At 45.4% G+C, this 26630-nt stretch overlaps 1 protein-coding gene and 1 non-coding gene across 2 annotated transcripts; both read right to left on the reverse strand.

Moving 5' to 3' along the window:
* Positions 1 to 3383: 3383 nt before the first annotated feature.
* Ppp1r7 (protein phosphatase 1 regulatory subunit 7) lies at positions 3384 to 26127 on the reverse strand. The gene is made up of 10 exons (XM_034521554.2): positions 25982 to 26127; positions 23500 to 23628; positions 18899 to 18954; positions 18272 to 18337; positions 17634 to 17764; positions 16436 to 16598; positions 14210 to 14326; positions 11381 to 11485; positions 8416 to 8502; positions 3384 to 3758 (listed from the first exon to the last, which is right to left on the reverse strand). Exons 1-10 carry the CDS (start codon positions 26031 to 26033, stop codon positions 3582 to 3584), a joined length of 1083 nt encoding a protein of 360 aa, XP_034377445.1. The 5' UTR covers positions 26034 to 26127; the 3' UTR covers positions 3384 to 3581.
* Positions 5482 to 5585, reverse strand: LOC117722805 (U6 spliceosomal RNA). Its single transcript, XR_004608575.1, has one exon. It is a non-coding gene; the product is annotated as a U6 spliceosomal RNA (small nuclear RNA).
* Positions 26128 to 26630: the final 503 nt, after the last annotated feature.

Below are 26630 nucleotides of genomic sequence, written 5' to 3' on the forward strand. Positions count from 1 at the left end.
CCTCTCACCAGGTGGATCTCAGGATTGGTGGCCAGTGCCTTTACCTTTTAAGCTATCTGGATGGCCTGACTTTTTTTATTGGACTGTAGATACTCCATATATTTAATCACTATCTTTCACACGTAGGTCAACTTCTACTTTACTGATTGTTTTTAGTGTGGCTTTTGGTGAGGGGCCCTTTTTCTTAATGGCGGCTCTTTTATCAGGTAGCTAATGCTTCTCACTGCTTTTCCTTCCTTAGGGAGGAAGTCAATGTAATTTCAAGTGTTCCCATGCTTCCTCAGTTACTTCACCTGCATAACAGATCTGCTGGCTGCCTGCTGGAAACATTCCTTCTATCAATATCTATTTGCTTGCAGTTTTTAGTGCTAGTATTTATACAGTTTGCTTTATTTTTCACATATAAACATCTCTGGACTGAGCATATGTTCTACAGCTAAAGTACGTCTAATGGCACAACTATTGGCAGGGTTTCCTTAGTGTTCAGAAAGCGCCAGTATCTTACACTTCATGGTATTCAGATCTGATGAAATGCAGCGTGGTAGCTCCATTGTGTGTGCACTTTTGCGGTGTGTGTGTTACAGCTGGAAGGTGACTATTTGGTCCCCAGTTGGTGGTGCTATTTTGGAAGGCTGTAGAACCTTTGGGATGTAGAATCTAGCTGGAAGTGGGTTGCTGAGAGGCAACCCCTGGTCAGGTCTTTGCCTCTTGAATGTAGATGTTAGTTCCCACTGTTGCAGTGGGAAGCTACTCTCGCTGGCACTATATCCAGTGAGCCATGAGCCAGATATCATACATAGTGCATACAGACATCATGCATAGTGCTAATGATGATGACAATAATTAATAATCATTAATAATAATTAATGATAATAATAAACCCTTCTTCCTGGTTCCTCAGGGTATTCTATCACAGTGACAATAAAAAAAAAAATAACAACAGTGTGTAACACAACAGAGAGATTGCCTTCACTGTCAATAATCCCCCAACCCCTGGCAATGGTGTCAGAGCCTACATAAGCACACACTATACCACTGAGCTAGCTTCTTTTCTAGGATTATATATACTATTGCAACCTTACTCAAAAGCCATGCTCAGTTTTTACGTGGGAGATGGGGATTGAATTCGGGTTCTTAGGTTTGCAGAGCAAGCTTTCTTACCCACTGGCCTTTCTCCATAGCTCAAATCTATCAGATTCTACAATCTTTAAGACAGCTTTTTATTTATAAAGAAATAAAAATGTTAAAATCCAGGAATACAGAACCAATGAGATGGTTCAATAGGTCAACGGTCTGCTGCACAAGCCTGACAACCTAAGTTCGATTCCCAGACCTCACATGGAGGAGGAAGGAGAGAACCGACTCTACAAGGCTGTCCTTTGAGGTTCACAAGCTGCACCACAGCACATATGTGCCCACAACCACATACAGACATCATGCACCATGCTAACGATGACGACAACAATGATGATGATGATAATGTTTTTTCTTGAAAAGAAATCCAGGGATATATACAGTTGAATCTTTATTATAACATTAATTGGTGGGTATTTATTTATTTTTTTTCCTGCACTGAGTAGTGATTTATGTAAATTCTGGTTCTGTTTCCTTTCCCTCCCCTTCATATTAGGGAATAAACCCGAGGTCTCTACAAGCTAGGCAGGTACTCTACTCTTCAGCTATACTATCAGCCCCATTGCTACTTTCTGAAAGGGTTTTATCAGGTTGTCAGGCTGGCCTCAATTTCACTCTGCAGCTAAGGCATGCCTTAACTTTTCATCCTCTTACCTCAGCCTCCTGAGCAGATGCGATTATAGGCCTGCATCCCAGACCCTGTCCTACCTGCTTTTAAGCCACGCCTGCATTCATTCCTGAGATAAAACCCTCCTGGTGAAAAATCAGTAGTCTTTGATTTGCTGATCTTTGATTTCAGACCTTTGTATCTATATTCTTATGTAAAAGCAGTGTTTTTTACTTCTGTACTTATTTGTTAAGATTTTTAGGGGCATTTTCTGCTGATCATAACTGTGTACTTCCAGCCAGTTGTAGATTCTCGAGATTCTTCCTGGGACCTAGACCTGTTTTAAGGAATAATTTGTTGACATTTTTTTTTTCCTAATTCTAGAATTTCAATTCATTTGGAGACATCTTCCTCTGTCCATTCCATTTAACTGGCAGGACTCTCCCACAATCGAGTGCTGCAGGGACATCCTTGAGGGAGGGTCTGTGGCTTCGGTGCCTGTGGCTCCCTCTCTATTACTTCTCTCTCTACACTCTATAGAAGCCACGTGCACACGTGTAGGGCCCCTGTGAGTGACTGCAGCAGGCACACCTACATTTCAGTCCTGCGTGTCTACTATGGTTTTCTCTTGTTCTGACTTGAATGGTGCTTGTACAATCCCAGGGCTCTGGCACAATGTGCTCTGGGCTGCATGCTGCTCCACCCAACGTTTCTTGCTAAGAGCTTACTTCTTGTTAGGGAAATGGTGCAGAGATTCAGATCATTCAGTTTATTTTGGTGAGAATAAGAATCAGAAAATGGATGTTAAATCCCATGTAACCATTCTGATGTTACAAACTCCTAGACAGTTGGTCAACTGGTCAGCTTGGACACATGGGCATGTGCCTTAAAGCTCAGTGCAAGCTATTTCCCCTAATACCAAACAGGGTCTAGAGCAGTGTTTTCCAGAACCTTCTGTGATGTTGGAAATGGATCCTTCCATGATGTGTCCTCTGAGCAGATGAAGTGTGAGCACAAATGAAGAGATGAATAAATCCAATGGATTACTTATGAACAGCGACTGCTACATGTGGCAGTTAGTGGCCCCATCTGGGACAGTGTAGAACTAGAACCCTGGAAGCTCAGGGATCTTTGGTGACCATAGTTAGTCCTTATTGTGTGAAAGAGGAAGTCTAGGTGCAGAGGGAGGACAATGCTCTTGCAGCATCAGACTTACACCCTAGGAGTTTGCTCATAGAAACTTCATCTAAGTCAGGCCAAAGGATCGTGGGTTGGAGCAGGAGCCACATGCCCAGTGCCCAGTGGGTGGGAACAGGAGCCACATGCCTGGTGCCCAGTGGCTAAGAGCTGTATCTCAGCTTTTACCAAGCAGACACTAGACCATCTTTTACTCAAAAAAATTTAAATATTATCTTTTCTTTTCAAAATTGGCAAAGAAAATTTTTTTTTCTTTCCAAAATTGGTCTGAGAGACTATCCAGTGTACGGTTGTGAGTCATGACTACTTAAACCGACTTGAAGGTCTGCGGGGGCAGCCAGATGCATACCAAGCTAAGGACACAGACAGACAGGAAGAGCAAATGACTGCAACATGTCCTGCATTCTCTCCATGGCTACAATAACTGTCACCAATTCACCAGGAAGACCGCGTGGCAAGGTTTAATAGTGTTGGCATCTCCAAGTGGTGTGTAGCGTCACAGGCCAGGCACCACCAGTGCCTTATTATTGCCATTGGGTTGTGACTGTTGGTATAGTGACGACTTCAGGAGCAATAGGTAGATTAAAAACCGTGGCTGGGAAGTTCTTTTGAGGAGAGGGACCAGGTGAGGAGCAAGGAGGGCTCAGAACCTGACGTATGTGGCGTCGATCTGCCGCACAGAGGGTAGGGCCAGCATGACCTTCCGCCGGTACTGTGGATCCTTCTGCAGGGGGTTGCGCTCCAGGTACACGGTCTCCAGATTCCTGGCACCCTTCAGCTCATCAAGGTCACTCCAACTCTCCAGGAGATTGTCATTCATCTGAGGGAACACATGTGGAAAAAGCCATCAGTGATCAGCTCTGGTCCCCATGTCTCAGGATCCCCAGATATGAGATAGGGGTCACTGTAACCCTATAGTCTTTCTCATTCCAATCCCTCACATATCCTTCCGTCAGCACTTGGCACTTCCTGGCTGTCTTTTAGCAGCACTGTGAAAAACAATTCCTGCTCCCACACTAACTGGAGTCCCACTGCTGCAACTAAGTTCATCAGAGAAGAGCTGAAGCAATGCTGGCTGCACATGTCTCAGCCCTCGAGCAGGTCTGGAGCTTGAGGCTTCTTTGGCTACTTTTCCTACATACCTGATCTCACCAACTGTTGCCAAGGCTGAGGCCTTGCTGACTGTAATATAGCTAACTGGAGGTTGCTCTACTCCAAGTATGATTCTTAGATCATCTCTATGGTATGTTTCTGAGGATGTTTTCACTGTTAGCTAGCTCCTGTATGCAAAGGCTACCCATAGTTGACCAACACTGTCAGCACCAGATGAGGAACACTGGCTGGGGCCTAAGCTGTAGGATTCAGTTTCATCTCTGCTAACCCACCTGTAAAGGGTGAGCCTGGCAGGAGAGTGCTCTCCCTTCTCAAATGTGCTATCAACAAGACTGAGCTGATTGACCTTCACATTGCCCAACAGATACATGTGGCTTCATGTTGGGATTGATTTTTGAGACAAAGTTACCTTGGGTAAGAACCTACAGCACCAGGTAAAACTGTGCAAACCCATTTTCTAGTCTAAGTGCTGAGGCAGAGGCTTGGAAAGGGCTCCTTTAGCAAAACACCCACCTAGGTGTGTGTGGGCCTGTGGTGTTCTAGCAAATATTTAACCAAAGGCTTATTCTATGGAACAGAAAAAAATCATGACTAATTGAGTGTGCTACTGTCTGTGATGCAGGTAGCACGGCTGACTTAGCACCAACATGATGCTCTAACTGTAGCTGTTCAGGGGTATGCACTTTGACACTCATGCCTTTTTAGGCTGGATGTAGTCTACTGCACTTAGGGGTCTAAAGACAGAAGCTAACTGTCAGGGCAAACTGCCATGTCAACAGTCCAAACAGAGCAGCCAGTCTAGCTTCAAACTTTGGGACTCTGTCTGCAGCCTCATTCTGCCCACATAGAGTCATAAGTCATGTCTGTAGATACTCCAGGTTGCAGGGCCTGCATCAAGCAGCTGCAGGAAGCAGCAGGGCACCACTCCTGGGAAAGTGACCTCTCTACTCTGAGGACCTACCATGGCCAGAACTAAGCTAAGGTGACACATGTCTGCATGTTAAACAGAAGGCTAGACATGGCCGAGAATGCAGTAGAGAAGGCATCTTAAGGCACAAAATTACTTTCCATTTAAGAGCTTCCCAGGCACTTGCCTTGAGACTCTACTGTCCACAGGGCACTGACAAGGCTTATACCTTTGGGTTTGAAGCACCTGGTCAGTATAGGTCTTGGGAGTGTTGCTTCTGTACCGGTGATTGATGAAGCCCTATCCTGTGTGACGTCCTGAAGAATTCTGGGATTTGGCAGTGATGATGTTTGTGGGTAGAGAGAAGATTGGCCACAGAGCAGAGAGAGGCGTTGAGAAGGGAATCATGGGGAAACCTGGCTTTTATTTCTAAATGGAATGGGAGTCCAATACAGGTTTTCTTTTAGAAGCGTCTCTATGTTTTTTCCCCTAGTTTCTATCTACTTATTAACTCATATACAATAAAAATATAGAATCTTTCATAAATTTGTGTGTCATCCTTGCACAGGGGCCATGCCAATCTCTGTATTGTTCAAAATTTAGTATATGTGCAGCCAAATCAAGCATGAGGATCCTATCTGCATGGTAAGTATAGGCTCCAAGTGAGAAGGCCATCTGAACAGGGGACGATGCTGATGGTTTGGGACAGGTGGCAGCAGTGAAAGTGGGAAGAACATGAGTTTGGGATGTACTTTGAAGGCAGAGGCAAGTATTTAGATGTTGCAGCACACATCTAAGTGGATCTGGTACACAGGAAAGGCGAGGTAGAGGAGGATGCCAAGACTTCTGGTCTGAGGATCTAGAAGGATAGTCACTGTCCACTGAGGTTGAGCCAAGTGGAGGGACTGTGGGGACAACCCATGATTTCAGACTTGGACTTGTCCTATTTGGGTGACGGCTCAACACATGAGTAGACAGCTGGATGTAGAAAAAACCTTGAGCTAGAAAGAGAAACTTGGCTGTCAAGAGCAGAGTGGTGACATTTAAATCCGTGAGACTGAATAGAGCTGCCAGGGAAAGAGGAAAATGAAGTCTTAATGCTGAGATTCAATCCTGAGGTGCAGAGTAGAAGAGGAAGAAGCGAAGACAACCAGGAAGGATGTAGGGTGATAGGAGAACCAAGGCTGGTACCTGCTCAATTCTTCAGAGCAGCACTCTTGAGAGACCCAGTGCGGGGAGGCCAGCATAGGCACATGCAGAGAAGAGAAGCAACTGATCCACTCATTTGCTGGTGACACAAGCAGGTGATGTCTGCTGTCAGAGCAGGTGTCAGCAGCAAGAAGACTGACACACCAGGTTCTCCTTCCTTGCCCTAGATTTTAGTCAGCATAATGTCTACTTTGCCAGTATGGCAAGGGGAAGGGACAGGAATGGACCCTTGAGGGGCCTATGCCATCCCTCCTAGGTCCACATTGTAACTGTGGAGTGTGTCAAGTAGCCTGCAGACATGCAACTGTTTAGTTTCATAATATTCAACACACAAGAAGTTACGAGCCATACAAAGAAGGAATGACAAAAAAAATCTAATGAGAAATCAAATCTATGAGAAACAGAACAATATAGTCTAGAGAGGTGACTCAGAGGTTAAAAGCAAGTGCCATTCTTGTAGAGGGTCTGAGCATGGGTCCTAGCCGACATAATCAGGTGGCTCACATCCCCTATAACTTCAGCTTCAGGAATCCAATACTGTCTTCCTGCCTCCAGGAGCACAGGTGCTCATGTGTGTATAATTCATACTTAGACAGGGAGACATACACAGAACTAAAAAATCTTAACAATACAGTCTCAAGGAGCTGAAAATATAACTATAACATAAATTCACTGCATAGGCATGATGGCCAACTTCACTGTCAGTGGGACTGGATTTAGAATCACTTAGGAGATATATCTCTGGCAATGTCTGAGGGGATTTCCAAAGGAAGGAAGACCCTACCCTGAATGTGGGTAGCATTATCCCTTGGACTGGAATTGTGGACTGAATAAAAACGTGAAAAGCAGTACCATCAGACCCTCTCTCTGCTTCCTAGCCTTCCCAGATGTGAAGGGTCCAGAGTCTATCTGCATGTTCCTGCTGCCATGATAGACTGCGCTCTTCTAAACTCTGACACACACACAAAAAGTGCTTGCTGCATAAGAATGGAGTCCATGTCCTATATAATAAGCCAGGTATCTTGGGTGTTCTGTAACCCCGGCTCTATAGGAAGAAGAGACAAGGGGATCACTGGGGCTTGTTAGCTTCCAGTCTAGCTGAGTGAGAAAATGCCAGACTCAGGTTCAGGTAGAAACTCTGCCTCAAATAGACAGAAAATGACAGAGGAGGGCACAGATACTCTCATCTTGCTTCTGTGCCACACAAAAGCACAGGTCTCCATACATATATATATTACTATAAAAATATATAAACACAAATAAATACATAAGTCTTTAAAAACACAAGTAGTTAATTAATGAGCTTAACAGCAGACTGGGTATTTGGTTTTTGTTTGTTTGTTTCTTTTTTTTTTTAGACAGGGTTTCTCTGTATAGCCTTGGCTGTCCTGGAACTCACTCGGTAGACTAGGCTGGCCTCGAACTCAGAAATCCACCTGCCTCTGCCCCCCAAGTGCTGGGATTAAAGGCGTGCGCCACCACTGCCCGGCCAGACTGGATATTGTAGAAGAAAGAACAAGATCTTGAAGATAGAGCAATAGAAATCATGTAAACTAAGCCTCAGCTAGAGCAGAACCTGAGGACAGGAGGTGAGATGAGTAACGGGCGTGCTATGTTCTGCTTACCAAAGAACTAGCACATGTAGACTTGTAGTTTTACAAGAAACTAAGAGTTGGGAGGGACTAGAAAAAGTTTAGAGGAAAAAAAAATTTTTTTTTTTTTTTGTATTTCACAAAAACTATAAAATTTACAGATTTAAAAAGCTTAGCTGTACATGGTGACATATACCATTAATCCCAGCATTTGGGAGGTGAAGGCAGATGGATCTCTGTGATAACAGCTTGGTCTACACAGAGAGTTCCAGAATGGTCAGGACTATATAGGAAGATCTTACTCAAATGAAAAAGAACACACACACACACACACACACACACACACACACGTATATATATGTGTATACACACATATACATTTGTATATATGTGTATACACACATATACATTTGTACACACACACACACACACACACACACTACTGTACTCAAAAAAAAATGAAGGTGGAGATGGTAAAATAGTTCAATGGGTAAAACACTCGCTAACACTTGAGTCTGACCCTCAGAACACATGCACAGTTCACTGAGGATCAAGGCTTCCGGGACTGACAGGCTTGCATTCATTCCCATGTTTTGCTCAATGGGACTCACTGAGCCGAAGAGATGGATACCAATTCTACTAAGATTAAAACTTACCCAGAATTCTTGCAGTTCTGACAGATGGCTGATATTCTCAATCTTTTTTATTCTATTTGATGCAATATCCAACATGGTGAGTTTGTTCTAAAATAAGAAAATATTTTCTGTATTATTAAGAGTTCCCTAGCAGCATGCAAGCACATGCAATAGTGTGGAGCTGAGCTTAAGACTGCAGGCAAGCCACCTTCTGTGCCTTGGGTTGGCTTTGATGATCTCAGGTTGATGCCACCTACTCACTTCCTGAGGTTTCCTCAGCTGGACCTGATTTCAGTGTTTCTGCTCAAAAGCTCATGAGGCTTTCAGTGTCTCTGTGATTTCTGTCAGTCTGAAGGCCTCATAACCACAGGGGACCCCAGTGAGACCCCTGCTCCTTTTCTTGTGGTCTGGGAAGAGCAGTGACTCTGAACTTTGAAGGAATGAAGGACTATCATTGCAGTATGTTTGTAATGTTTATTATGAGGAAATATACAGTGCCAGATTACTCTACAGTGGAGTTCCTCTCTTCAGTGAGGATAGATACACCAGGCACACAGTGGAGGTGGGAATAACAAACCTTCCTTTCTTGGACAAAGCTACCTGGGTTAATGCCAGGAAGGTAATGAAGAAAGGCCATGTTGAAAACTGCTGAGACTTAGAAGGAATGATTGCAGCAAGGGCAAGTGTAACCTTAGCAATGGAGGAACGGTATCTGTGGATACCTCTCTCCCTCTCCCTCTCTTTCTCAACAGGGTTTTTCTGTGTAGCCCCGACTGTCCTGGAACTAGCTCTGTGGATCAGGCTAGTCTCAAACTCAGAAATCTGCCTGCCTCTGTCTTTTGAGCACTGGGATTAAAGGTGTGCGCCATGGGGGCTGGAGAGATGGCTCAGCGGTTAAGAATGCTAACTGCTCTTCCAGAGGTCCTGAGTTCAATTCCCAGCAACCACATGGTGGCTCACAACCTGTAATGGGATCCGCACAGCTACAGTGTACTCATATACATTATTAAAAAAAAAAAAAAAAAAAAAGGCGTGCGCCACTACCACCTAGCTCACAATATTGGGTTTTATGATGTGCTCTAAAAGTGCATGTCAGATGTATACATCATTTCAGCTTGGGTAACTGTTTTAAAGTTTATAGTTTTAAGATTCAACAGAGGGCCGGGCGGTGGTGGCCCACGCCTTTAATCCCAGCACTCGGGAGGCAGAGGCAGGTGGATTTCTGAGTTCAAGGCCAGCCTGGTCTACAGAGTGAGTTCCAGGACAGCCAGGACTACACAGAGAAACCCTGTCTCGAAAAACTAAAAAAAAAAGAAGATTCAACAGAGGAACAATTTCATGGTTAAGATTAAGTCTGCCATAGCTTATACTTCTTGCCACTACATTTTAACAAACTGGGATTTTTTTTTCCCCTAGACTCCATGGGAATCTTGCAGTGTCTGAGAGCCTGATAACAGTCCTTCCCCTTCTGCCCTCAAGGCCTCCCAGCACTTCAGACTCATGGCCGGGCCCTGTTTTCTACTACATTCCTGGTATATTTATTCCAAATCTTTCTAAGTTTTAATAGAAATTCAAACATAGCCAGTAGCTATTGATTAAAACCTGTCCCATTTGCAGTTTCCTAGTCCCTGAAGTTTCCACAGTGACATCCTCACTGCCTTCACATCCTGCATAAGTGTCACACAAGCACAGAGGCACAAACACCAGCAGCACTGAGTCCATACATAGATATTAGAGTGCCACCTTCATAAATTACTTGGTCCCTGTGACATGTTTTATGCATGGGAGAGGCCCTGAACTTCTGATTTCTTCTGTTTTCACAATGCAAGTGCTGTAATTATAGGTATGTGCTACCACACCTAGTTTCACATACTGGATAAATCTTTAAAGGAAGGTTACCAAATTATCACATCGACAGATTTTAGCTTTTATGAAAATTCTTGTATATGTGATGCTAAAACTCCAAACACTGGTTTTCCTCCAGAATGATGTCACTGACATAACCCAGCCCTGGACTGGGGCACAAATGAACCTGTGATGGGCTCTGAAGGGTGATGCTTCCAAGAACAAGAGCCTGACCCAATCCTATTCCACTCGGGGACAATTAATCAGAACCAACCAACCAACCTGACCAACCAACCAAATATATAAAAATGTTCCCTTGAACAACAACACAACAACAACAACGATGACAACAACACTACCCAACCAACCAGACAACTCCCCCCACCAAAACCAAAAAACAACCCCAGTAAAATTGAACAAGAAAAAGTATTTTATTTGTCTTGAATCATACTTGGAGGAAAAACAGGTGAGGCCAAAGGCAATTTTAAGTATGAGGCTCTTCCTGAAGGGAAGCTGGAGGAGGGTGGGAGGAGTGGAGCAGGCTAGTGAAAGGCAGTGGGAGGAGGAGGAAGAGGAGAGGAGGAAGAAGAGGAAGAGAGGAAGAAGAGGAGGAGAGAAGGAAGAGAAAGAAGAAGTAGAGGAGGAGGAAGAAGAGAAGGAATTGTCCTTCACTTTAGATTCCAGGAGACAGGCAGGGAAGCAAGAGCCACAGTCTTCCTTCTAAGCAGCAGAGCTGAGCTCACTCTACAGCCTTCACAGGCTGGGAGTGGAGGCCGAGGCAGGGCAGGAAGCTCAGTGGCCAGGATAAACAGGAAGGACATAGCTGATGATACTTATGTTAGCTATCTGTGTGATACAGGGAGCAGGTAAGGACTTTTCAAATCACCCAAAAGCCTAGAGTACTTGGCAGATGTGCAGTGACCTGCCCTAGGAGAGTGTCTGTGACACCTGTGTTGAAAACCCACAGGCAGACATATTATTTGACATGTTGGCCCTTTGACTCACTGGGACAGTGGGCCCTTAGCTCACATTCTGTAGGCATTGTGTCCACTTTAGGCCAGGCTTGGGAGGCAGTGAATACCAACACCAGTCCCTTCCTCTCCACCTCCCTTTATTTCCCTCAGATAGACAACTGGCTTACGTTGTTCTCCAGGCCCTCGATAACCTCAATGCCATTGTGGCTGAGGTACAGTTCACGAAGGTTCACCAAGCTCTGCAGACCTTCGATCTTCGTTAGCCGATTGCTCTGTGAAAACAGTTAAGAAGTGTCAATCTTGGGGCAGACCAGATTTGCCACTCAAGCTTGAGAACCTGAATTTGGACTCCCAGAACTCAGAAAAATGCCAGGTGAGTGTGGTGGCTTGCCTGTAATTCCAAACTTGGAAGGCCAGAGACTGGAGCTCCCCACAGCAAGCTGGCCAGAAAAACAAGCCGTATCAGTTAGCTTTGGTCTGACCAGGAGACCTACTCTATGAATACGGTGAAGAGTGATCAAGCATCACTTCAATCTGGGGCCTCCACATGCATGCACAGTGTGCACGCATACACACATATTCATAGCATATACATAAAAAGAGTAAAAGAAGAAGAAAAAGAAAGCTGTCAGCTACACAGAAGGGTAGAAACACATGGCTTTAGAAATGACATTTCCTATTTATCCCGAAGAATCCTAAGAACAGGTATTTAATTTAAAATGTGTTGGGCGTGGGATGGGGGGATAGTCCAGTGGTTAAGAGCACTGGATATCCATCCGGAGGACCTGGGCTCCACTCCCAGAATCTCTATGGCTGCTCACAATCACCTGCAGCTCCAGTCCTGGGGACCCAAGACCACCAGCTAGACTGTACCATATGCAGGCGAAACATCCACATACAAAATAAAAACAGTAAAATAAACATCGCAAACTGTTCTTGAGAGGGAAAGAGAGGAGAAAGTTAACATTTGGGTATGTTGTACTGGTTGACATCCACACAAAGAAGTTCAGGGTTTTTTAATATGAATGAAAAATCTCACTTTTTAAAAAAGATATATCTGAAGATTTACTTGAAGTAATTAAAAAATATTTTTGCATCCAATGTGTGTATGTGCCCACACCCATGCCATGGTGAGCATGTACATGAGATCAGGGGACCACTAGTAGGAGTCAGTTTGCTCCTCCCGTCACGTGGGCACTGGGGGCTGACCTCAGGTGGTCAGTTCTGGTGGCAGGCAGGAGTCTTTACCTGCTCTGCCATCTCACTGGACCACTGAATTGAACAATTTTAAAATTTCAAAAATATAATGAAAACATTGTCTTTTATCCTTTGTGTATGGGTGTTCTGTCTGTGTGTACATCTGTGCACCACATGCCTGCCTGGTGCTGAGGCCAGAAGAGAAGGTGTTGGAGCTGTCATGTGGGTGCAGAGGCCCAGGTCCTCCGAGAGAGAGAGAGAGAGAGAGAGAGAGAGAGAGAGAGAGAGCGAGAGAGAGAGAGAGCGAGAGAGAGAGAGAGAGAGCGAGCAGCCAGTGCTCTCAGCTGCTGAGCCATGCCTATCTTGCAGGAAGTCCATCTCTCTATTCACTCTGTGGGACCTGGGGCACTGACCTCAGGTCATCAGGCTTGGCTCCTATCCAGCACCTTTACTCCCCGGGTCACCTCTCCCAACATTGTTGTTTTAGAAACAAATCAATTTTATTTCTTTTACAATATCTTACAACTCAATTCCAGTTCAAGAACGCCTCTTCCAAAGCAGTTTGCAAGGCATCTGTTTTACTCAGAGTCTGAGAGGTTTCCTGTGTCGTGACTGGCTGTTAGTGGGTCCTTCTAAACTAGGCATCCCAGGCACACCCAGTCCTATCTCCCTTCACCCCTTCAAAGCTTGACTCTACTAATTTGCTGCCACCGCCACTTCCCCACCCCCAACAAAAACAAAACCTTAAAAACTAACAACAAAGATTTCAACATGAACCAGGCACAGATGGTGGCACATGCCTTTAATCCCATCGCTGGGATCCGCTAGAGGCTGAGATCTCTTGTGAGTTGGAGACCCAGTCTGATTTACAGTGAGTTACAGGACAGCCAGAGCTACATAGTGAGACCCAGTCTTAAACAAAACAAACCAAAACCAAACCAACCAACCAACCAACCAAACGAAAGAACCAAAAACCAACCAAACAAAAAACCATGAATCTGAATCTATCCATGTTAGTGCTGAACAGCTGAATAGTTTCCACAGGGTCTGCACTTTGACACTTGAGGACTGGGGTAAGATCTCCCTTCTGAAGATGCCCTATAATCCACGTATTACTCAATTACCAACAGAGGAAGGAGTGAGATTCCTTTATCCCTATTTTATGTGCATAAACGTTTGCCTTCAAGTATGCCTGTGCATCACATGCTTGCCTGATGCCCTCAGAGGCCAGAAGACAGTGTAGGGTTCCCTGGGACTATAGTTACAGATACTTGTGAGTTGCCATGTGAAAGCTGGGAACTGAACCTGGATTATCTGGGAGAGCAGCCAGTGCTCTTTACTTCTGAACCACCTCTCCAGCCCCAGGGGTGAAAAATTGCTTTTAAATTAAATTTTATCTTATGTGTGTGTGTTTTGCCTGAATATACATCTGTCTGTGTACCATCACATACAATGACTGGTGCCTATGGAGGACAGAGAAGGTGTCAGATTCCCTGGGACTGGAGTTACAGACAGTTGTGAACAGCCATGCAGGTGCTGGGACTCAAACCTGAACCCTCTGGGAGAACAGCTCTTAACCACTGAGCCATCTTTCCAGTTCTCAATATAAAATTCTTAAAAGTAAAATTAAATTATGTAAAAAAAGGGATTTTTAGTTCATAGGGTTTGTGTTTATATAGCCTGTGGACTCTACTGACTGTAAACAGTACAGATCATGAACATACCAAGGGAATAAAATCAGGTTGGGGATGGCGGGTGGCCCTGTGAGAATGAGAAGCTGGAGCTGGTGAGATCAGTACCTGCATACTGAGGACTGTCAGGTTAGTAAGTGCATCCAGGTTCTGAAGTTTTGTAATTTTGTTTTTCCCCAGAAACAAACTCTCCAGGTTGGTTAACGTGTCGATATTTTCAATTGCCTGTCAAACAGATGGAACATCAAGTTAAATGTTTGCTGTGGGCTCAAAACCCACACCAAGTAAGGTGCCTAGAACACACGACAAGGCAATCTAGACTTTCTCTGCGATGTCTGGACTCTGCAGATTTTTCAATGAACCCTCTTGGACATAGAGAATGGAAAAGGAAGAAATGATGGAGGATGAAGACTGGCTTTATTCCCAACCCCCAACACTTCATTTCTGTTATTTCTTTGTTTTTGTGACAGGGTTTCTCTGTATAGCCCTGGGAGTCCTGGAACTTGCTCTGTAGACCAGGCTGGCCTCAAACTAAGAGATTCACATGGCTCTGCCTCTCAAGGCATGTGCTACCATTACCTGGCCAACTCTCATGCTTTCAAAGAGCTCTGGGATTATTTGAAAACTGGGAAGCTGGCTGGTTTCTCCAGCCTGGGTAGCACTTTGCTCTACACAGCCATTGGGACGATGTACTCCTCTTCCCTGCTGCAGTCGTGTCTCTTAGCCCTAGCTCTGTACCCTTAAGGCTTTTGAAGACCCCCAAGGGCAGGCCACAGTGTATGGTATAGTATTGCTCCAAACATGGGGTGGGTAGACACACACCTGTAAATACTGGCCTCAGCCACTAACCAAGGAGGATGAGGACAGGCATGTAACAATGACACCAGGATGTCACAATGAGGACTGACCAAGTCCTCCTCCAACACCAGCACCTATACGACCCTCTGGGTTTGTCCTCTGTCAGATAAGGGACTTTTCCCAAGAGTTATTAGTCAACTGGTAAAGAGCTGGTTTTGCTGTTCTGGGTGTGGTGGTACATGCCTTTAATCCAGGCCAGTCTGGGCTACATGGTAGGTGAGAGCCTGTCTTTAAAAAAAAAGAAAAAAGAAGAAGAAGAGGAAGAAGAAGAGGAAGAGGAAGAGGAAGAAGGCGGCGGCGGCTTCTCTGGTAGTGGTGACCAAGCCTTTTAGCCTTTTATCCCAGCAAGAGGCAGAGGAAGATGGATGTCTGAGAGTTCAAAGCCAGCAGCCTGGTCAATGTGAGTTCCAGGACAGCCAGGGCTATACATAGAAACAATGTCTCAACAAACAAACAAACAAACAGGCTTCTCATTTCCATTCTGACTCATGGTTTCAAGGTTATGTTTAGGGGATGAAGGGCTAGCCCTGTTTTCTGGGGCATTTCAGCAGTAAGATACTTGCTTATCACATGACAGATCACTGTAAGTGACCACCTTTCTCACCTTGGTAAACATATCTCAGATGCAGATGGAGGAAAACCACACGAACAGGTTAAAAGGAAAGCTTGGCTGGCTTACGTTATGGAGCACAGCCGGGGCTGGCTTGGCACAGGGCCAAGATATAAATGATGAACCAATGAAAGCTAACTCCCAGACTAGACCAGCTGGTCTGAGCACAGTTCTTATTAATAATAGCTTCCAGCTAGCATTTTTCCTTAGCAAATATTTCCCTGCTTCCTCCAAACAACACAAACATGGGGAAAACTCAGCACACAGCCTGTGTGTACCAGTGAAGATCTCCGCACACAGCCTGTGTGTACCAGTGAAGATCTCAGCACACAGCCTGTGTGTACCAGTGAAGATCTCAGCACACAGCCTGTGTGTACCAGTGAAGATCTCAGCACACAGCCTGTGTGTACCAGTGAAGATCTCCGCACACAGCCTGTGTGTACCAGTGAAGATCTCCGCACACAGCCTGTGTGTACCAGTGAAGATCTCCGCACACAGCCTGTGTGTACCAGTGAAGATCTCCGCACACAGCCTGTGTGTACCAGTGAAGATCTCAGCACACAGCCTGTGTGTACCAGTGAAGATCTCCGCACACAGCCTGTGTGTACCAGTGAAGATCTCCGCACACAGCCTGTGTGTACCAGTGAAGATCTCCGCACACAGCCTGTGTGTACCAGTGAAGATCTCCGCACACAGCCTGTGTGTACCAGTGAAGATCTCCGCACACAGCCTGTGTGTACCAGTGAAGATCTCCGCACACAGCCTGTGTGTACCAGTGAAGATCTCTGCACACAGCCTGTGTGTACCAGTGAAGATCTATAAAGCCCAGAAAACTGTTCCCCAGAGAAAGTGTGGCCGGTACCTACCCGAATCCGGTTAGACCCCAGCTCCAACATTTGCAGTTGATGTAAGTTGCTTATGTTCTCGATTTTATTGATTTTATTGTTGACCAAGAAGAGTTTTTTCAGCTGTGTCAGTTTGTCAATCCCTTCAATGTTCCTCAGCAAATTAAAAGAAACATCTAGAACCCTAGAAAGAAGCAAAATATGTCTTGAATGCACATAGTCTGTATAGGAGTTGGAATCCCAATTGGTATCTGATCCTAGATCTTCAGTCACTAAGAGGTGGGATCTGACCATGACCCCATCATTTACTGACTGGCTCACACTGGAGCTATCATCTTATGGGACCATGAGGTTGCCCAGAGCTTGGAGGGCAGTGAAGGCAACCTGCAGGCTATGACCATTGTCTCCTAGGGCCTTACTTAAGAGCAGAAACCAGGTTTCATTTATGCCTGTGTCCACAGAGAACCTAGTACCATGCCCTATATACTAGTTTACCCTGAGCAATGTTAAGACTAAAACTGAAACAATAAAAATCACAAAGCAGGGCTGGAGAGATGGCTCAGTGGTTAAGAACACTAACTGCCCTTCCAGAGGTCCTGAGTTCAATTCCCGGAAACCACACGGTGGATCATAACCATCTGTAATGGAACCCAATGCCCTCTTCTAGTGTGTCTGAAGACAGCTACAGCGTACTCACATACGTAAAATAAATAAATCTTAAAAAAAAAAAAAAAAAAAAAATCACAAAGCAGCTGGACATGGTAGTTCATGTCTGTAAGGCCAGTACTGGAGGGGGCGAGGCTTGAGGTTCAAGATTCAAGATTATCATCAGCTACAGAGAATTCAGCTCCACCTGGGCTCAACAAAGCAAAACCCAACAGCAAACAAAGGAGTGAAATGCAATAAGACTACGCTAGGTAAAGCTGACTCCTTGAGTCAGAAACGTTGCTGACACTTTTGTTTAAAAAAGGGATTATGGATTAAAGCTCCTCTTTCCCTGACTCTGACATCATTATTATTGCATGGAACCTAGCCAGAAGCTTAGCTGGAGCCTTCAATGCTTACAGCACGTGTGAAGCTGTTGCTCCCTCTTAGGAGCCCGAGCACAGGACAGGACTGGTAGAGAGGAAGCCCTTCAGGACTACAGGCAGGCAGTGGGATGGTTCTTCGGAACCTGGCCACCCAACGTGTCCCACCTCCTTTGGGTTCCCTTACTCACTCCAATTCTGTCAGTGCCTCAAGATTCTCAATCTTCTTGATCTGATTATCATAGAGATCCAGTTCTCGAAGACTCTGTAGTTCCTCCAGGTTCTCAATGCATTTAATTAGGTTTTGACGAAGGCAGAGTGACTGGAGGGTAGGAAGGGAATTGGCATTGGCTCAGGAGAACACAGGGCTACCCTCCAGGGGCTGGTTTATGCTGGCCTTCAGGAGGCAGGTGAGTGAGAGTGGGAAGCTGGAATTACCCTCCTCTACTTGAGGACAGGTACAGGCCCAAAGGGAAGCCAGGCTGACCCCATGCTGAGCACACCTGTGTGGGGAGACAGTGAATAGGGTTGGAGTGTAGGCCAAGTCCTGGAAGTAGAAGGAACCTTAACTGGGCTCCATTTTGAGAAGCAAACTTAAACCTGCAGTGAGCTACAGACAGGAGACTGTGCAAGTGCTCACTGAGGCAGTCTGAGAGCCCAGACAGACTTGAGCTCTCCAAATATAGGAAAACACCTCTCCCACTCAGAATAGAGATAAGAGGATATAGGTCAGTACCACCCATGGGATGGGAACAAGGACTGCATATTCCCCAACTCAGGTAACGTCACCAAGTCACCTCGTATGCAAGGGCAGATCGAGCCCTCTCACCTTCACTTTCTTTAGCACCTCAAAGCCTTCAATCTTTCCAATTCGGTAGTGATTCAGATCAACATCCTGAAACATAGAAGGATTTTTCTCAGATCCGTCAGAGTTCCTGGAGACCTGGCCAGGAGCTACACAGGAGAGTGCCATGTGGGGAGGCAAGGGAGAGGATGGACACTAAGCAGATCCACTTGGGACTGGCAGGTGACAATGACACAACGTAAGTTGACAGGCACACACTCTTTGGTTAAGTTGTGACTTAGTGTGTTAGTCTTATATAAAATAGACCTAGTGTAAGGGTCTCAATTCAATCCCCTAGAACTGGGGACACACACACACATTTTCCCCAAAACTAGGGTTTGTGAGGATCCTGCCATCAACACGATTACTGCACTCATGTAACTTATGAGTCAAAAGCATTTTATCTGCCATACAGTTCTTACTGGTTAAGCAGAAGTAGATTTCAACTGCTGGTACTAAAAATAGTAAAAATACAGGAAACCAACACAATTAAGGGAGGCTTAGGTGATCTCTCTAATTACTAATTTGTCACCCTTACAAAAGATGGCTAACTGATGATTAGGGTCCTCTGTAACCATGGCCCCTGAGACTAAGCCAGGCAGGCAGCATTACCTCTGCATCTCGGTCCAGGCTGATGGTTTCCATATCTACTGCCAGCTCATGTTCCTCTAAAAAGAAACAAAGAGAAAGAACAACTGTTTCTATGAGTCAGTGGCCACAGGTTTTAGTAGAGCTGCCACTCTGCCCTAGGGAAGGAGAAGTTGGGCTGATTCAAATGCTGGGACACTGGAGATGAGAAGGGTGACAGCAAAGTCTCCAAATGTCCATGTGTGCCTCTGAACCTCCCAGAAATCCCAATGCAGCTTGATGTTCCTGGAGGGAAAGAGGAGGAGGGCAGCTGCCTGAGTCTTGGTGAGCTTGGTCAAGCCTAGTCACTGCTGGGAAACACGTCTCCATCACGGCTGTTGCCTTCTTGGAATCCCTGGAGTGTGTGCTACCAGCAGCCTATCCACCCAAGTATTCTTTCTCTTTTGTTTGTGGCAATAAATCAGGCCGCTTGAATCAGATCATGCTGGGTATATTACATGTTCTCGGATGTGCCTTTTATTGATTTGGAAAGTAGCCCAGCATCTACAGATGCTTCTCTGACAGAGAGGGAAGCAAAATGAAGTAGAGCTCAACAGCCAGGATCAAAGTGCGTTAGTGAATAATTTAAGCACACTTCTCAACGGGAAGCCGGGTGAGCTAATTCCAGCAGAGAAGCCCATTTGGATTTCATGAGACTATCCACTGAGAGCCAGATATAAACTGCTTCCTGCCGCAGTGAAGAGCCTCATATGACAAGCCCCTCACTTTCATTTCATCAGAACCTGATTATAATGTTGAAAGAACTAAATGCAAATACATGTCCCCTAACATACATTCCCCCTAACACATTGAGAATACAGCACTTCCCCCACCACTATCAAAGTGTTACCCACTTTTCCCAGTAGTCTTATAATTTCTTTCCTTAGTTTGCACCAATTGGTATTCAAATAAAGCTATCTATTTTGACTGGATTTCTGCTCTTCCCCCTTTTAGACAGGGTCTTATTGCATAGCTCAGGTCTTTGACTTTTTTAATATTTATTTTATGTGCATATTTATTTTATGTTTTGTCTACATGTGTCCCTGCCCACCACTTGTAAGGCCAGTAGAGGCCAGAAGAGTGTGTTAGCTTCCCTGAAATTAGAGTTACAAGATGGTTGTAAGCTGACATAGGTGCTGGGAATTGAACCCCCCATCCTCTGGAAGAGTGGCCAGTGCTCTTAAAAATCAAGCTATCTCTCCAGCCCATGGCCTTGAGTTTTTAATCCTTCTGTTTCAGATTCCCAGATGCTGGGATGACAGATATGTAGCTTCATGGCTTTATATATTTTTCTTAAGTTCCTTTAAAAAAAATTTTGTTTTATGTATATGAGTACACAGTAGCTGTCTTCAGACACACCAGAAGAGGGCATCAGATCCCATTTCAGAAGGTTGTGAGCCACTATGTGATTGTTGGGAATTGAACTCCGTACCCCTGGAAGAGCAATCAGTGCTCAACTTTGTGTAGGAAAGAAACAAGCTGCTTTTGTTTTTTGTTTTTGTTTTTTTTTAGTTTGAGTCTAAACTTTTCGTTCTGTCCCAGAACACAGGTGTGCACACTCTCTCTTGATCCTCCCTCTCCCTTCCTCTTTTTCCTCCTTTCCTCTATTTCCTTGAACTTCTTAGCACTTATTACTATTTTTTTCCCTATCCCCCCTTTCTCCTGTGTTCCTTTCCTTAGGGCGAACAAGCGCTTGCATCTGCAGCGGAGCCAGATTATACACCCTGACACATCACACACCCCGACACATCACACACCCCGACACATCACACACCCCGACACATCGCACACCCCGACACATCGCACACCCCGACACATCACACACCCCGACACATCACACACCCCGACACATCACACACCTTACACATCAGCCCATATCTGGCTCCTCCAAATATTAGCAGACCATGTGCTGATCATGATCAGCTTGCTGCTTTATTGCAGGTCTCAGAGAGGAACATGCAGCAGGAGACCAGCCTAACAAAGGAAAACCTGCCCTACAAGGCTGAATTCACTTCACTGACTTTCCATGATGTCTCTTCTGCAAGAATCAACAGTACCCAGTTAAAATACGTTGTTTTCTATAGTTTACCCATAATTTATAGGATACCAATCAATCTGGTGTTAAATAAAAGGAACTAGATAAAACCAAGAAGATAATACAAGAGTCCCCTTAGTCTCAAAAGACAGCAGTAGCTCACTGTCCACAAGCTCAAAGTTTTGAAGGAGAAGCATTACAATGAAGGCAAGGTAGTCAGGTCACTGCTGTCCAAGTTAGATACTGTAAGACTAAACGTAGGCACAATTGGCAGTAGCACTGGGCCAGAAGATGGAACTGGGGCTATCCTAGGCTCCTCAGAATATGTGGTCCACAGCCCAAAGTTTCCTGTCGAAATACCAGCTTAACTCAGAACAAGGTTACCAATTGGAACTTCTGAATGTATTACAGGTGTGTTTTTTAGACTATGGTGTTGGAGACATAACTCAGCTGTACAGTGCTTAAGACCTAACATTAAAAAACAAACAAACTGTGGGCAGTGGTGGCACACGCCTTGAATCCCAGCACTTAGGAGACAGGGGCAGGCGGATTTCTGTGTTCGAGGCCAGCCTGGTCTACAGAGTGAGTTCCAGGACAGCCAGGGCTACAGAGAAACCCTGTCTCAAACAAAACAAAACAAAACAAAACAACCCCAAAAAATCAACCAACCAACCAACCAACCTGGTGTTGGGGTAGGAGGGTAGGGCGACAGCTTAATTAGTGAAGTGTTTGTACAAGCACAGGACCTGAGTTTGAGCTCTGGAATCTACAGAAAACACTGAGCATAGTGGTGTACCTGCAATCCCAGCACCTGAGAAGAGGAATATGTTGGCTGGCTGCAGTCAGTTCAGCCTAAATGGTAATTTCCAGGCCAGTAAGAGCCAAGATAAACAGTGCCTAGGGAACAACACGCTCGAGACTGTCTTCTGCCACCTACACCCATAAATACTCACTCACATACATACCCGAACATACATACACTTCACAAATGTTAACTGGTGCACATATACACACACAAGGCTAAGAAATACAGGAAGGTGATGACTGACATATTTAAATTCATTTTGCTGAGACTTAGGTAAAATTAAGTATGAGCAGGCCCAGTTTCTCTAAGGACTAGGAATTCATGTTCCCAGAGAATTACTACATGTTCTAGTCACCTGGAGCTAGGAGTGTGGACTTTAAGTAAGCTGGGCTCTAGCCCAATTGGCCTGCCTTGCAGTTGGGTTCTCTGGCCGGCATGGGGCTTTTACTCTTCTCACTTATCACACATTAGAGTCCTCTTACAATGACTGTCCCATCACAATAACATTGCTAGCCAGGAAACAAAGCCCAGAACCATATTCTTCTAACTTCCAAGTTTTCCAGCACTGCCTAATATTTCAGCAGCACAGATCTCAGCCCTTCCATGACTGTCAAATGGTGACAAAGCCCGTTTGCTGTATCCACCCACGTCATCTCAGACATCAGCTCTGAAGTTCTAAACTAACTGTGGTAGGTACTTTTGTGGTAATCTTTTTTTGCCTTAAAATTTGGTTACCATAGTTACCAATCATCTTTGCTGGCACACAGTGCATAATGCTATTTTTAAAAGTAGCTATGTTTTTTCAAATTTATTTTTATAAAGGTAATGCATAATTATGAATACCTGATAAATCCATACAGATCTGGAAAATGTAAGAGGCAGAGTTTCCTCTCAAGCCTGTTGTTAAGAGACCATAAGCAATGCTAATTGTTTTCTTTTTAAGCATGTAAAACTAAACATTCATTTTTAAATTAAATACTATATTTTAAGATGCATAATACTTAGAAATTTGCATCTCTCCATGAACCTAACAATTTAGCTAGTACAATTTTCTGTATTCATATGTCTTCTTTATTCTTTTCCATGGAAACTGATTTTCTAAGTAAACACATAAGCACGGCCATTACTAAGGATGGTATAAAACCACCACAGGAAGCTGTTCAGCTCCAAATGGAATGACTATCCTAACATCTGTGCTTGTGACATGGGGATTCTCAGGTCTGTATAAATGTTGAGGTGGATGTGGGCATGGTGGCACACACCCTTAATCCCATCCTTCAGGAGGCAGAGGCAGGCAGATCTCTGAGTTTGAGGCCTGCCTGGTCTGTATAATGGTTTCAAGACTAACCAGGGCTATAAAGTGAGACCCTGTCTCAAAGAAGCAAGGTTGAGGTTGGACCAGAAATGATTCCTTGTCACTGTGGCAGGATGCAGAAGAAGCAGAGGACTACTCCACCACAATTTCTTCAAATTTTGCTTTCTGAGGCAAGGGTTAAAAAGTCATTTTCTGGTCTGTTCTAGGTGACACACTAGTGCCAATATCATCAGTAGTGGAACTATCTCTTCAGTCATTTGCTGAGCAGCACCCCAGAGAGCAGGCTGCCAGCACACCCACTTGCCCAATCTATGGAGGTCCTTTGAGGAACACAACTTCTGCCGTGAGGAGACATCATGTGCAAAGAAACAGCAGTCTTCAACAGCACACTTGCCCCACTGGGTGAGTTCAAGGTTAACTAAACCCAGTACCTTCCGGATCTTCTGCGCCCCGTTCTACTCCATCCTTCAGGCTCTGCTGGCTGAGGTCTGCCACAATGCCACCGCCATGCTTCTTCCCTTCCTCATCACCTGATTCTTCAGATTCAACCCGCCTGTCAACTGAACCCACACACATCAGTGACAATTCGCATCTATTTCATGTGACAGTTTGAAAAACACAGAAGAGTTAACAACAGTTGTGAGACTTGAATTCAGTTTACGAACATCTGAATGACTTCTACATCCATCAGTACTTAAGACACAGAGCTAGGAACTGGGAGTCCACACGGAGACGACTAACATGCCATCCTTCCCCTCTAAGAGACTGTAAAGAGTTGACAAGTGTTCTGAAATCTGGATCATCTACTATTGGGAACACTAACGGCACCAGATACTGAAGTACCTTCCAGGTGGCTCTCATGTCTCACTGTGACCCTTCTGCCACATACCTTCAGTGATGTCTCACTATCCGTTTGGCCAAGAAAACTGGTTCAATTTTCAGGCCCAAATTCCAAAAGAAATCAAGACTAGCTAAGATCAGACTGTGGTCAGAGTGAATGAAAACGAGAACATCTCAAAAATCCCAGGTAAACTGCTGGTGTTAAATAACCACAGGACAGAGGTAATAACAACACGTTTTTTGGAGTAAATAAACAGATTTTGAGTTATGAACAAACCAACAGTGAAACGTGGCTTTGGCATTTATCTCTGTAGAAGAGAGTTAGTAGAGTACCTCTCTCCCCATCAGGACCAAATGAGAAAGGGCACAAGAGCAAGCAGCTCATGAGTATGACATGTAGGAGAATGTATGAGTTACCAAGAGGTACTGGACAGTCTGTGATCTAGGGTTAGGGAAACTAGGTTCTATGTTACAGTCTCTGTACTTCACCCAGGAGGAGCCAGAGGATAAAAGGGACAGTAGGCACACCCTGTGCCTCTATTCTCAGGACAGACAAGAGGTTCTAGAGCTTGCGACAGCGTGCAAGAATGTGACTGTGGGGCTCTGGGTATAATAGGCTAGCAAAAGGCAATGAAATCTATCAAGAGGAGGAAGGTTTGAGTTAAGGTATTACCAGTGATAGAGAAGGTGGCAAAACATGCGCCTGATTTACACAGGCCAGGGAATGGTGAGAGCCTGTCTTAAACAACAAAGCACAAACATCAACAAACCCAAACCAAACCAAGCCAAAACCAAAACAAATAAAACCCCACACACAAAAAAAAAATCTCCAAAAAGACATAGAGCCGCAGAAACCCAAGTGTCAGCTGGTAATGGCATGTGTGGGAGTGGAAGACAGTAAAGGCTTGGCTTTTGTATTTGCCCTTTACTGAGGAAGGAGGGGAGAGGTGTACTGGGGGGGCGGGGAGAGGGGGACAGGAAGAAGCATTTCTTCGATTAAGATTCAAAGATTAAAAACAAAAACCTCTAACATGACTCTTTCAAGTCTCTCTAAGAGCTTTTCTTTTGGGCTCTTCTCAACTCCTCATTGCATGACTGTTAATTTAGGTCACTTTTTCATACTCCTTTGCTTTTGACTGGGCTTCCTTTCTCTGAAATGACACTGGCCCTCCCCATCCGACCCCAGTCTGAGTGACATCTAGTGAGTTTTCAGGGCCCATCTCAGGGCAGCATCACTGCTCTCAAACTTACTGGTCTTTTCTTACACATCCCTGTCCTTGTTTTTCCCCAGCACTCCTCCCGGAAAAGTGAGTTATCTTCCAGAAGTGAGAAATCCTCACCGTAGTAGTGGAGTCTTCCAAAGGCATTTAAGATTCACCTAATGCTACAATTGGTAGGCTAGGTCCATATACATAGGTACAAGTCTGTGTGTATACACAAACACACATATATGCATGCATGTAATGACCATGTATCTACACAACTGTATACAAAAGCATGCACATGTGTAACATATATATTTACATATGTATATGATGACATAATCCAACACAGTGAAAAAAATGAAGAGAGCTGAATATAGTCTAGACTGAATGCCTAGAAAATAAGACAACGCCTTGTAAACTCAATCTCCGGAGCTCCTTTCTACTCATCTCTTTGCCACAACCCATTCGCTTCCAGAGCAGACTCTTTTCCATCTAAGCCGCGTGAACAAACTGTGGACTTTAAAGGTCTCCACGACTGAAGCCTCAGTTTCCCAGTACGCTGACGGAGGACGGTTCCCTGCCCCCTCGCCTGTCAACCTCGGAGCTTTAAGACTAGGTTCCTATAGCCACGGCTTCCTCGCCAATCCCCCTGGGCGGGCTCGCGCCACGTTGTTCCCCGGGGTCTGGTCCTTCTAGCCGCTGCCGCCCTCGGGCCGGGGCTCCCGGGCTCCGAGCCTCTCTGGCACCGTCCAGCCATGTTGGCAGCTGTCAGAGCTTCCTGGCTGTGGCCGAATTCCGATCCGGCAAGAAGCCCTGCCCGCCCAGCCCCCAGCTCGCCGCTCCCCGGTCGCCCACAGGGGCCGCTCACCCTCCATCATCTCCTGCGACTGTTGCTGCCCCGCGCCGCGCTCCGCCGCCATATTGGCTGCTCTTCCCCTTTCCGGAATCTGTCGCCTCGGGCCATGAGCCAATCAGAAGTACAGGTCCAATCGGCCAGCCAATGGAACAAGGTATAGAAGCACGAGCTGACACGCTTGCGTTGTCGCAGTGTTTCACGGGAATTGTAGTTTCCGAAGGCCCCGGCTCCACCTGGGTTAGGGGTTTGAAGAATGAGTAGAGTCTAGGCGAGCACGGTGAAAGCGGACACCCCGGCAAGTCATCAGGCAGCATGGGAGATACTTCAAGCTTGCTGATTCTCTCAAGTCACTGTGCGGACTGCGGAGGCGTAGAAGTACTGCGGCCAGGAGAGCTCTACAGGCCACAAGTGAAGCAGATTAGACTTGCATCCTCCCACTTCGGGAGCCTCACTGCTGTGTGGCTGCACGGTGAGACGGTAGGCAAGGGAGACCAGTTTATTCCGCGTCTGCGCGCTGATATTTTGGTGCCACGGGCCGTCTTTAGTGGATGCTTGGAGAAAGCGGAGGGGCCGCGGTCCGGTTCTGGGGCGGACGTTCGCCGCCCCTAGCCCACAGCGAACCACAGTGTCGTCCGTTTCTGCTCATCGTCCTCACCTTGAG

This window comes from Arvicanthis niloticus, chromosome 17, assembly GCF_011762505.2.
Source record: "Arvicanthis niloticus isolate mArvNil1 chromosome 17, mArvNil1.pat.X, whole genome shotgun sequence".
In the NCBI taxonomy this organism is placed as follows: domain Eukaryota; kingdom Metazoa; phylum Chordata; class Mammalia; order Rodentia; family Muridae; genus Arvicanthis; species Arvicanthis niloticus.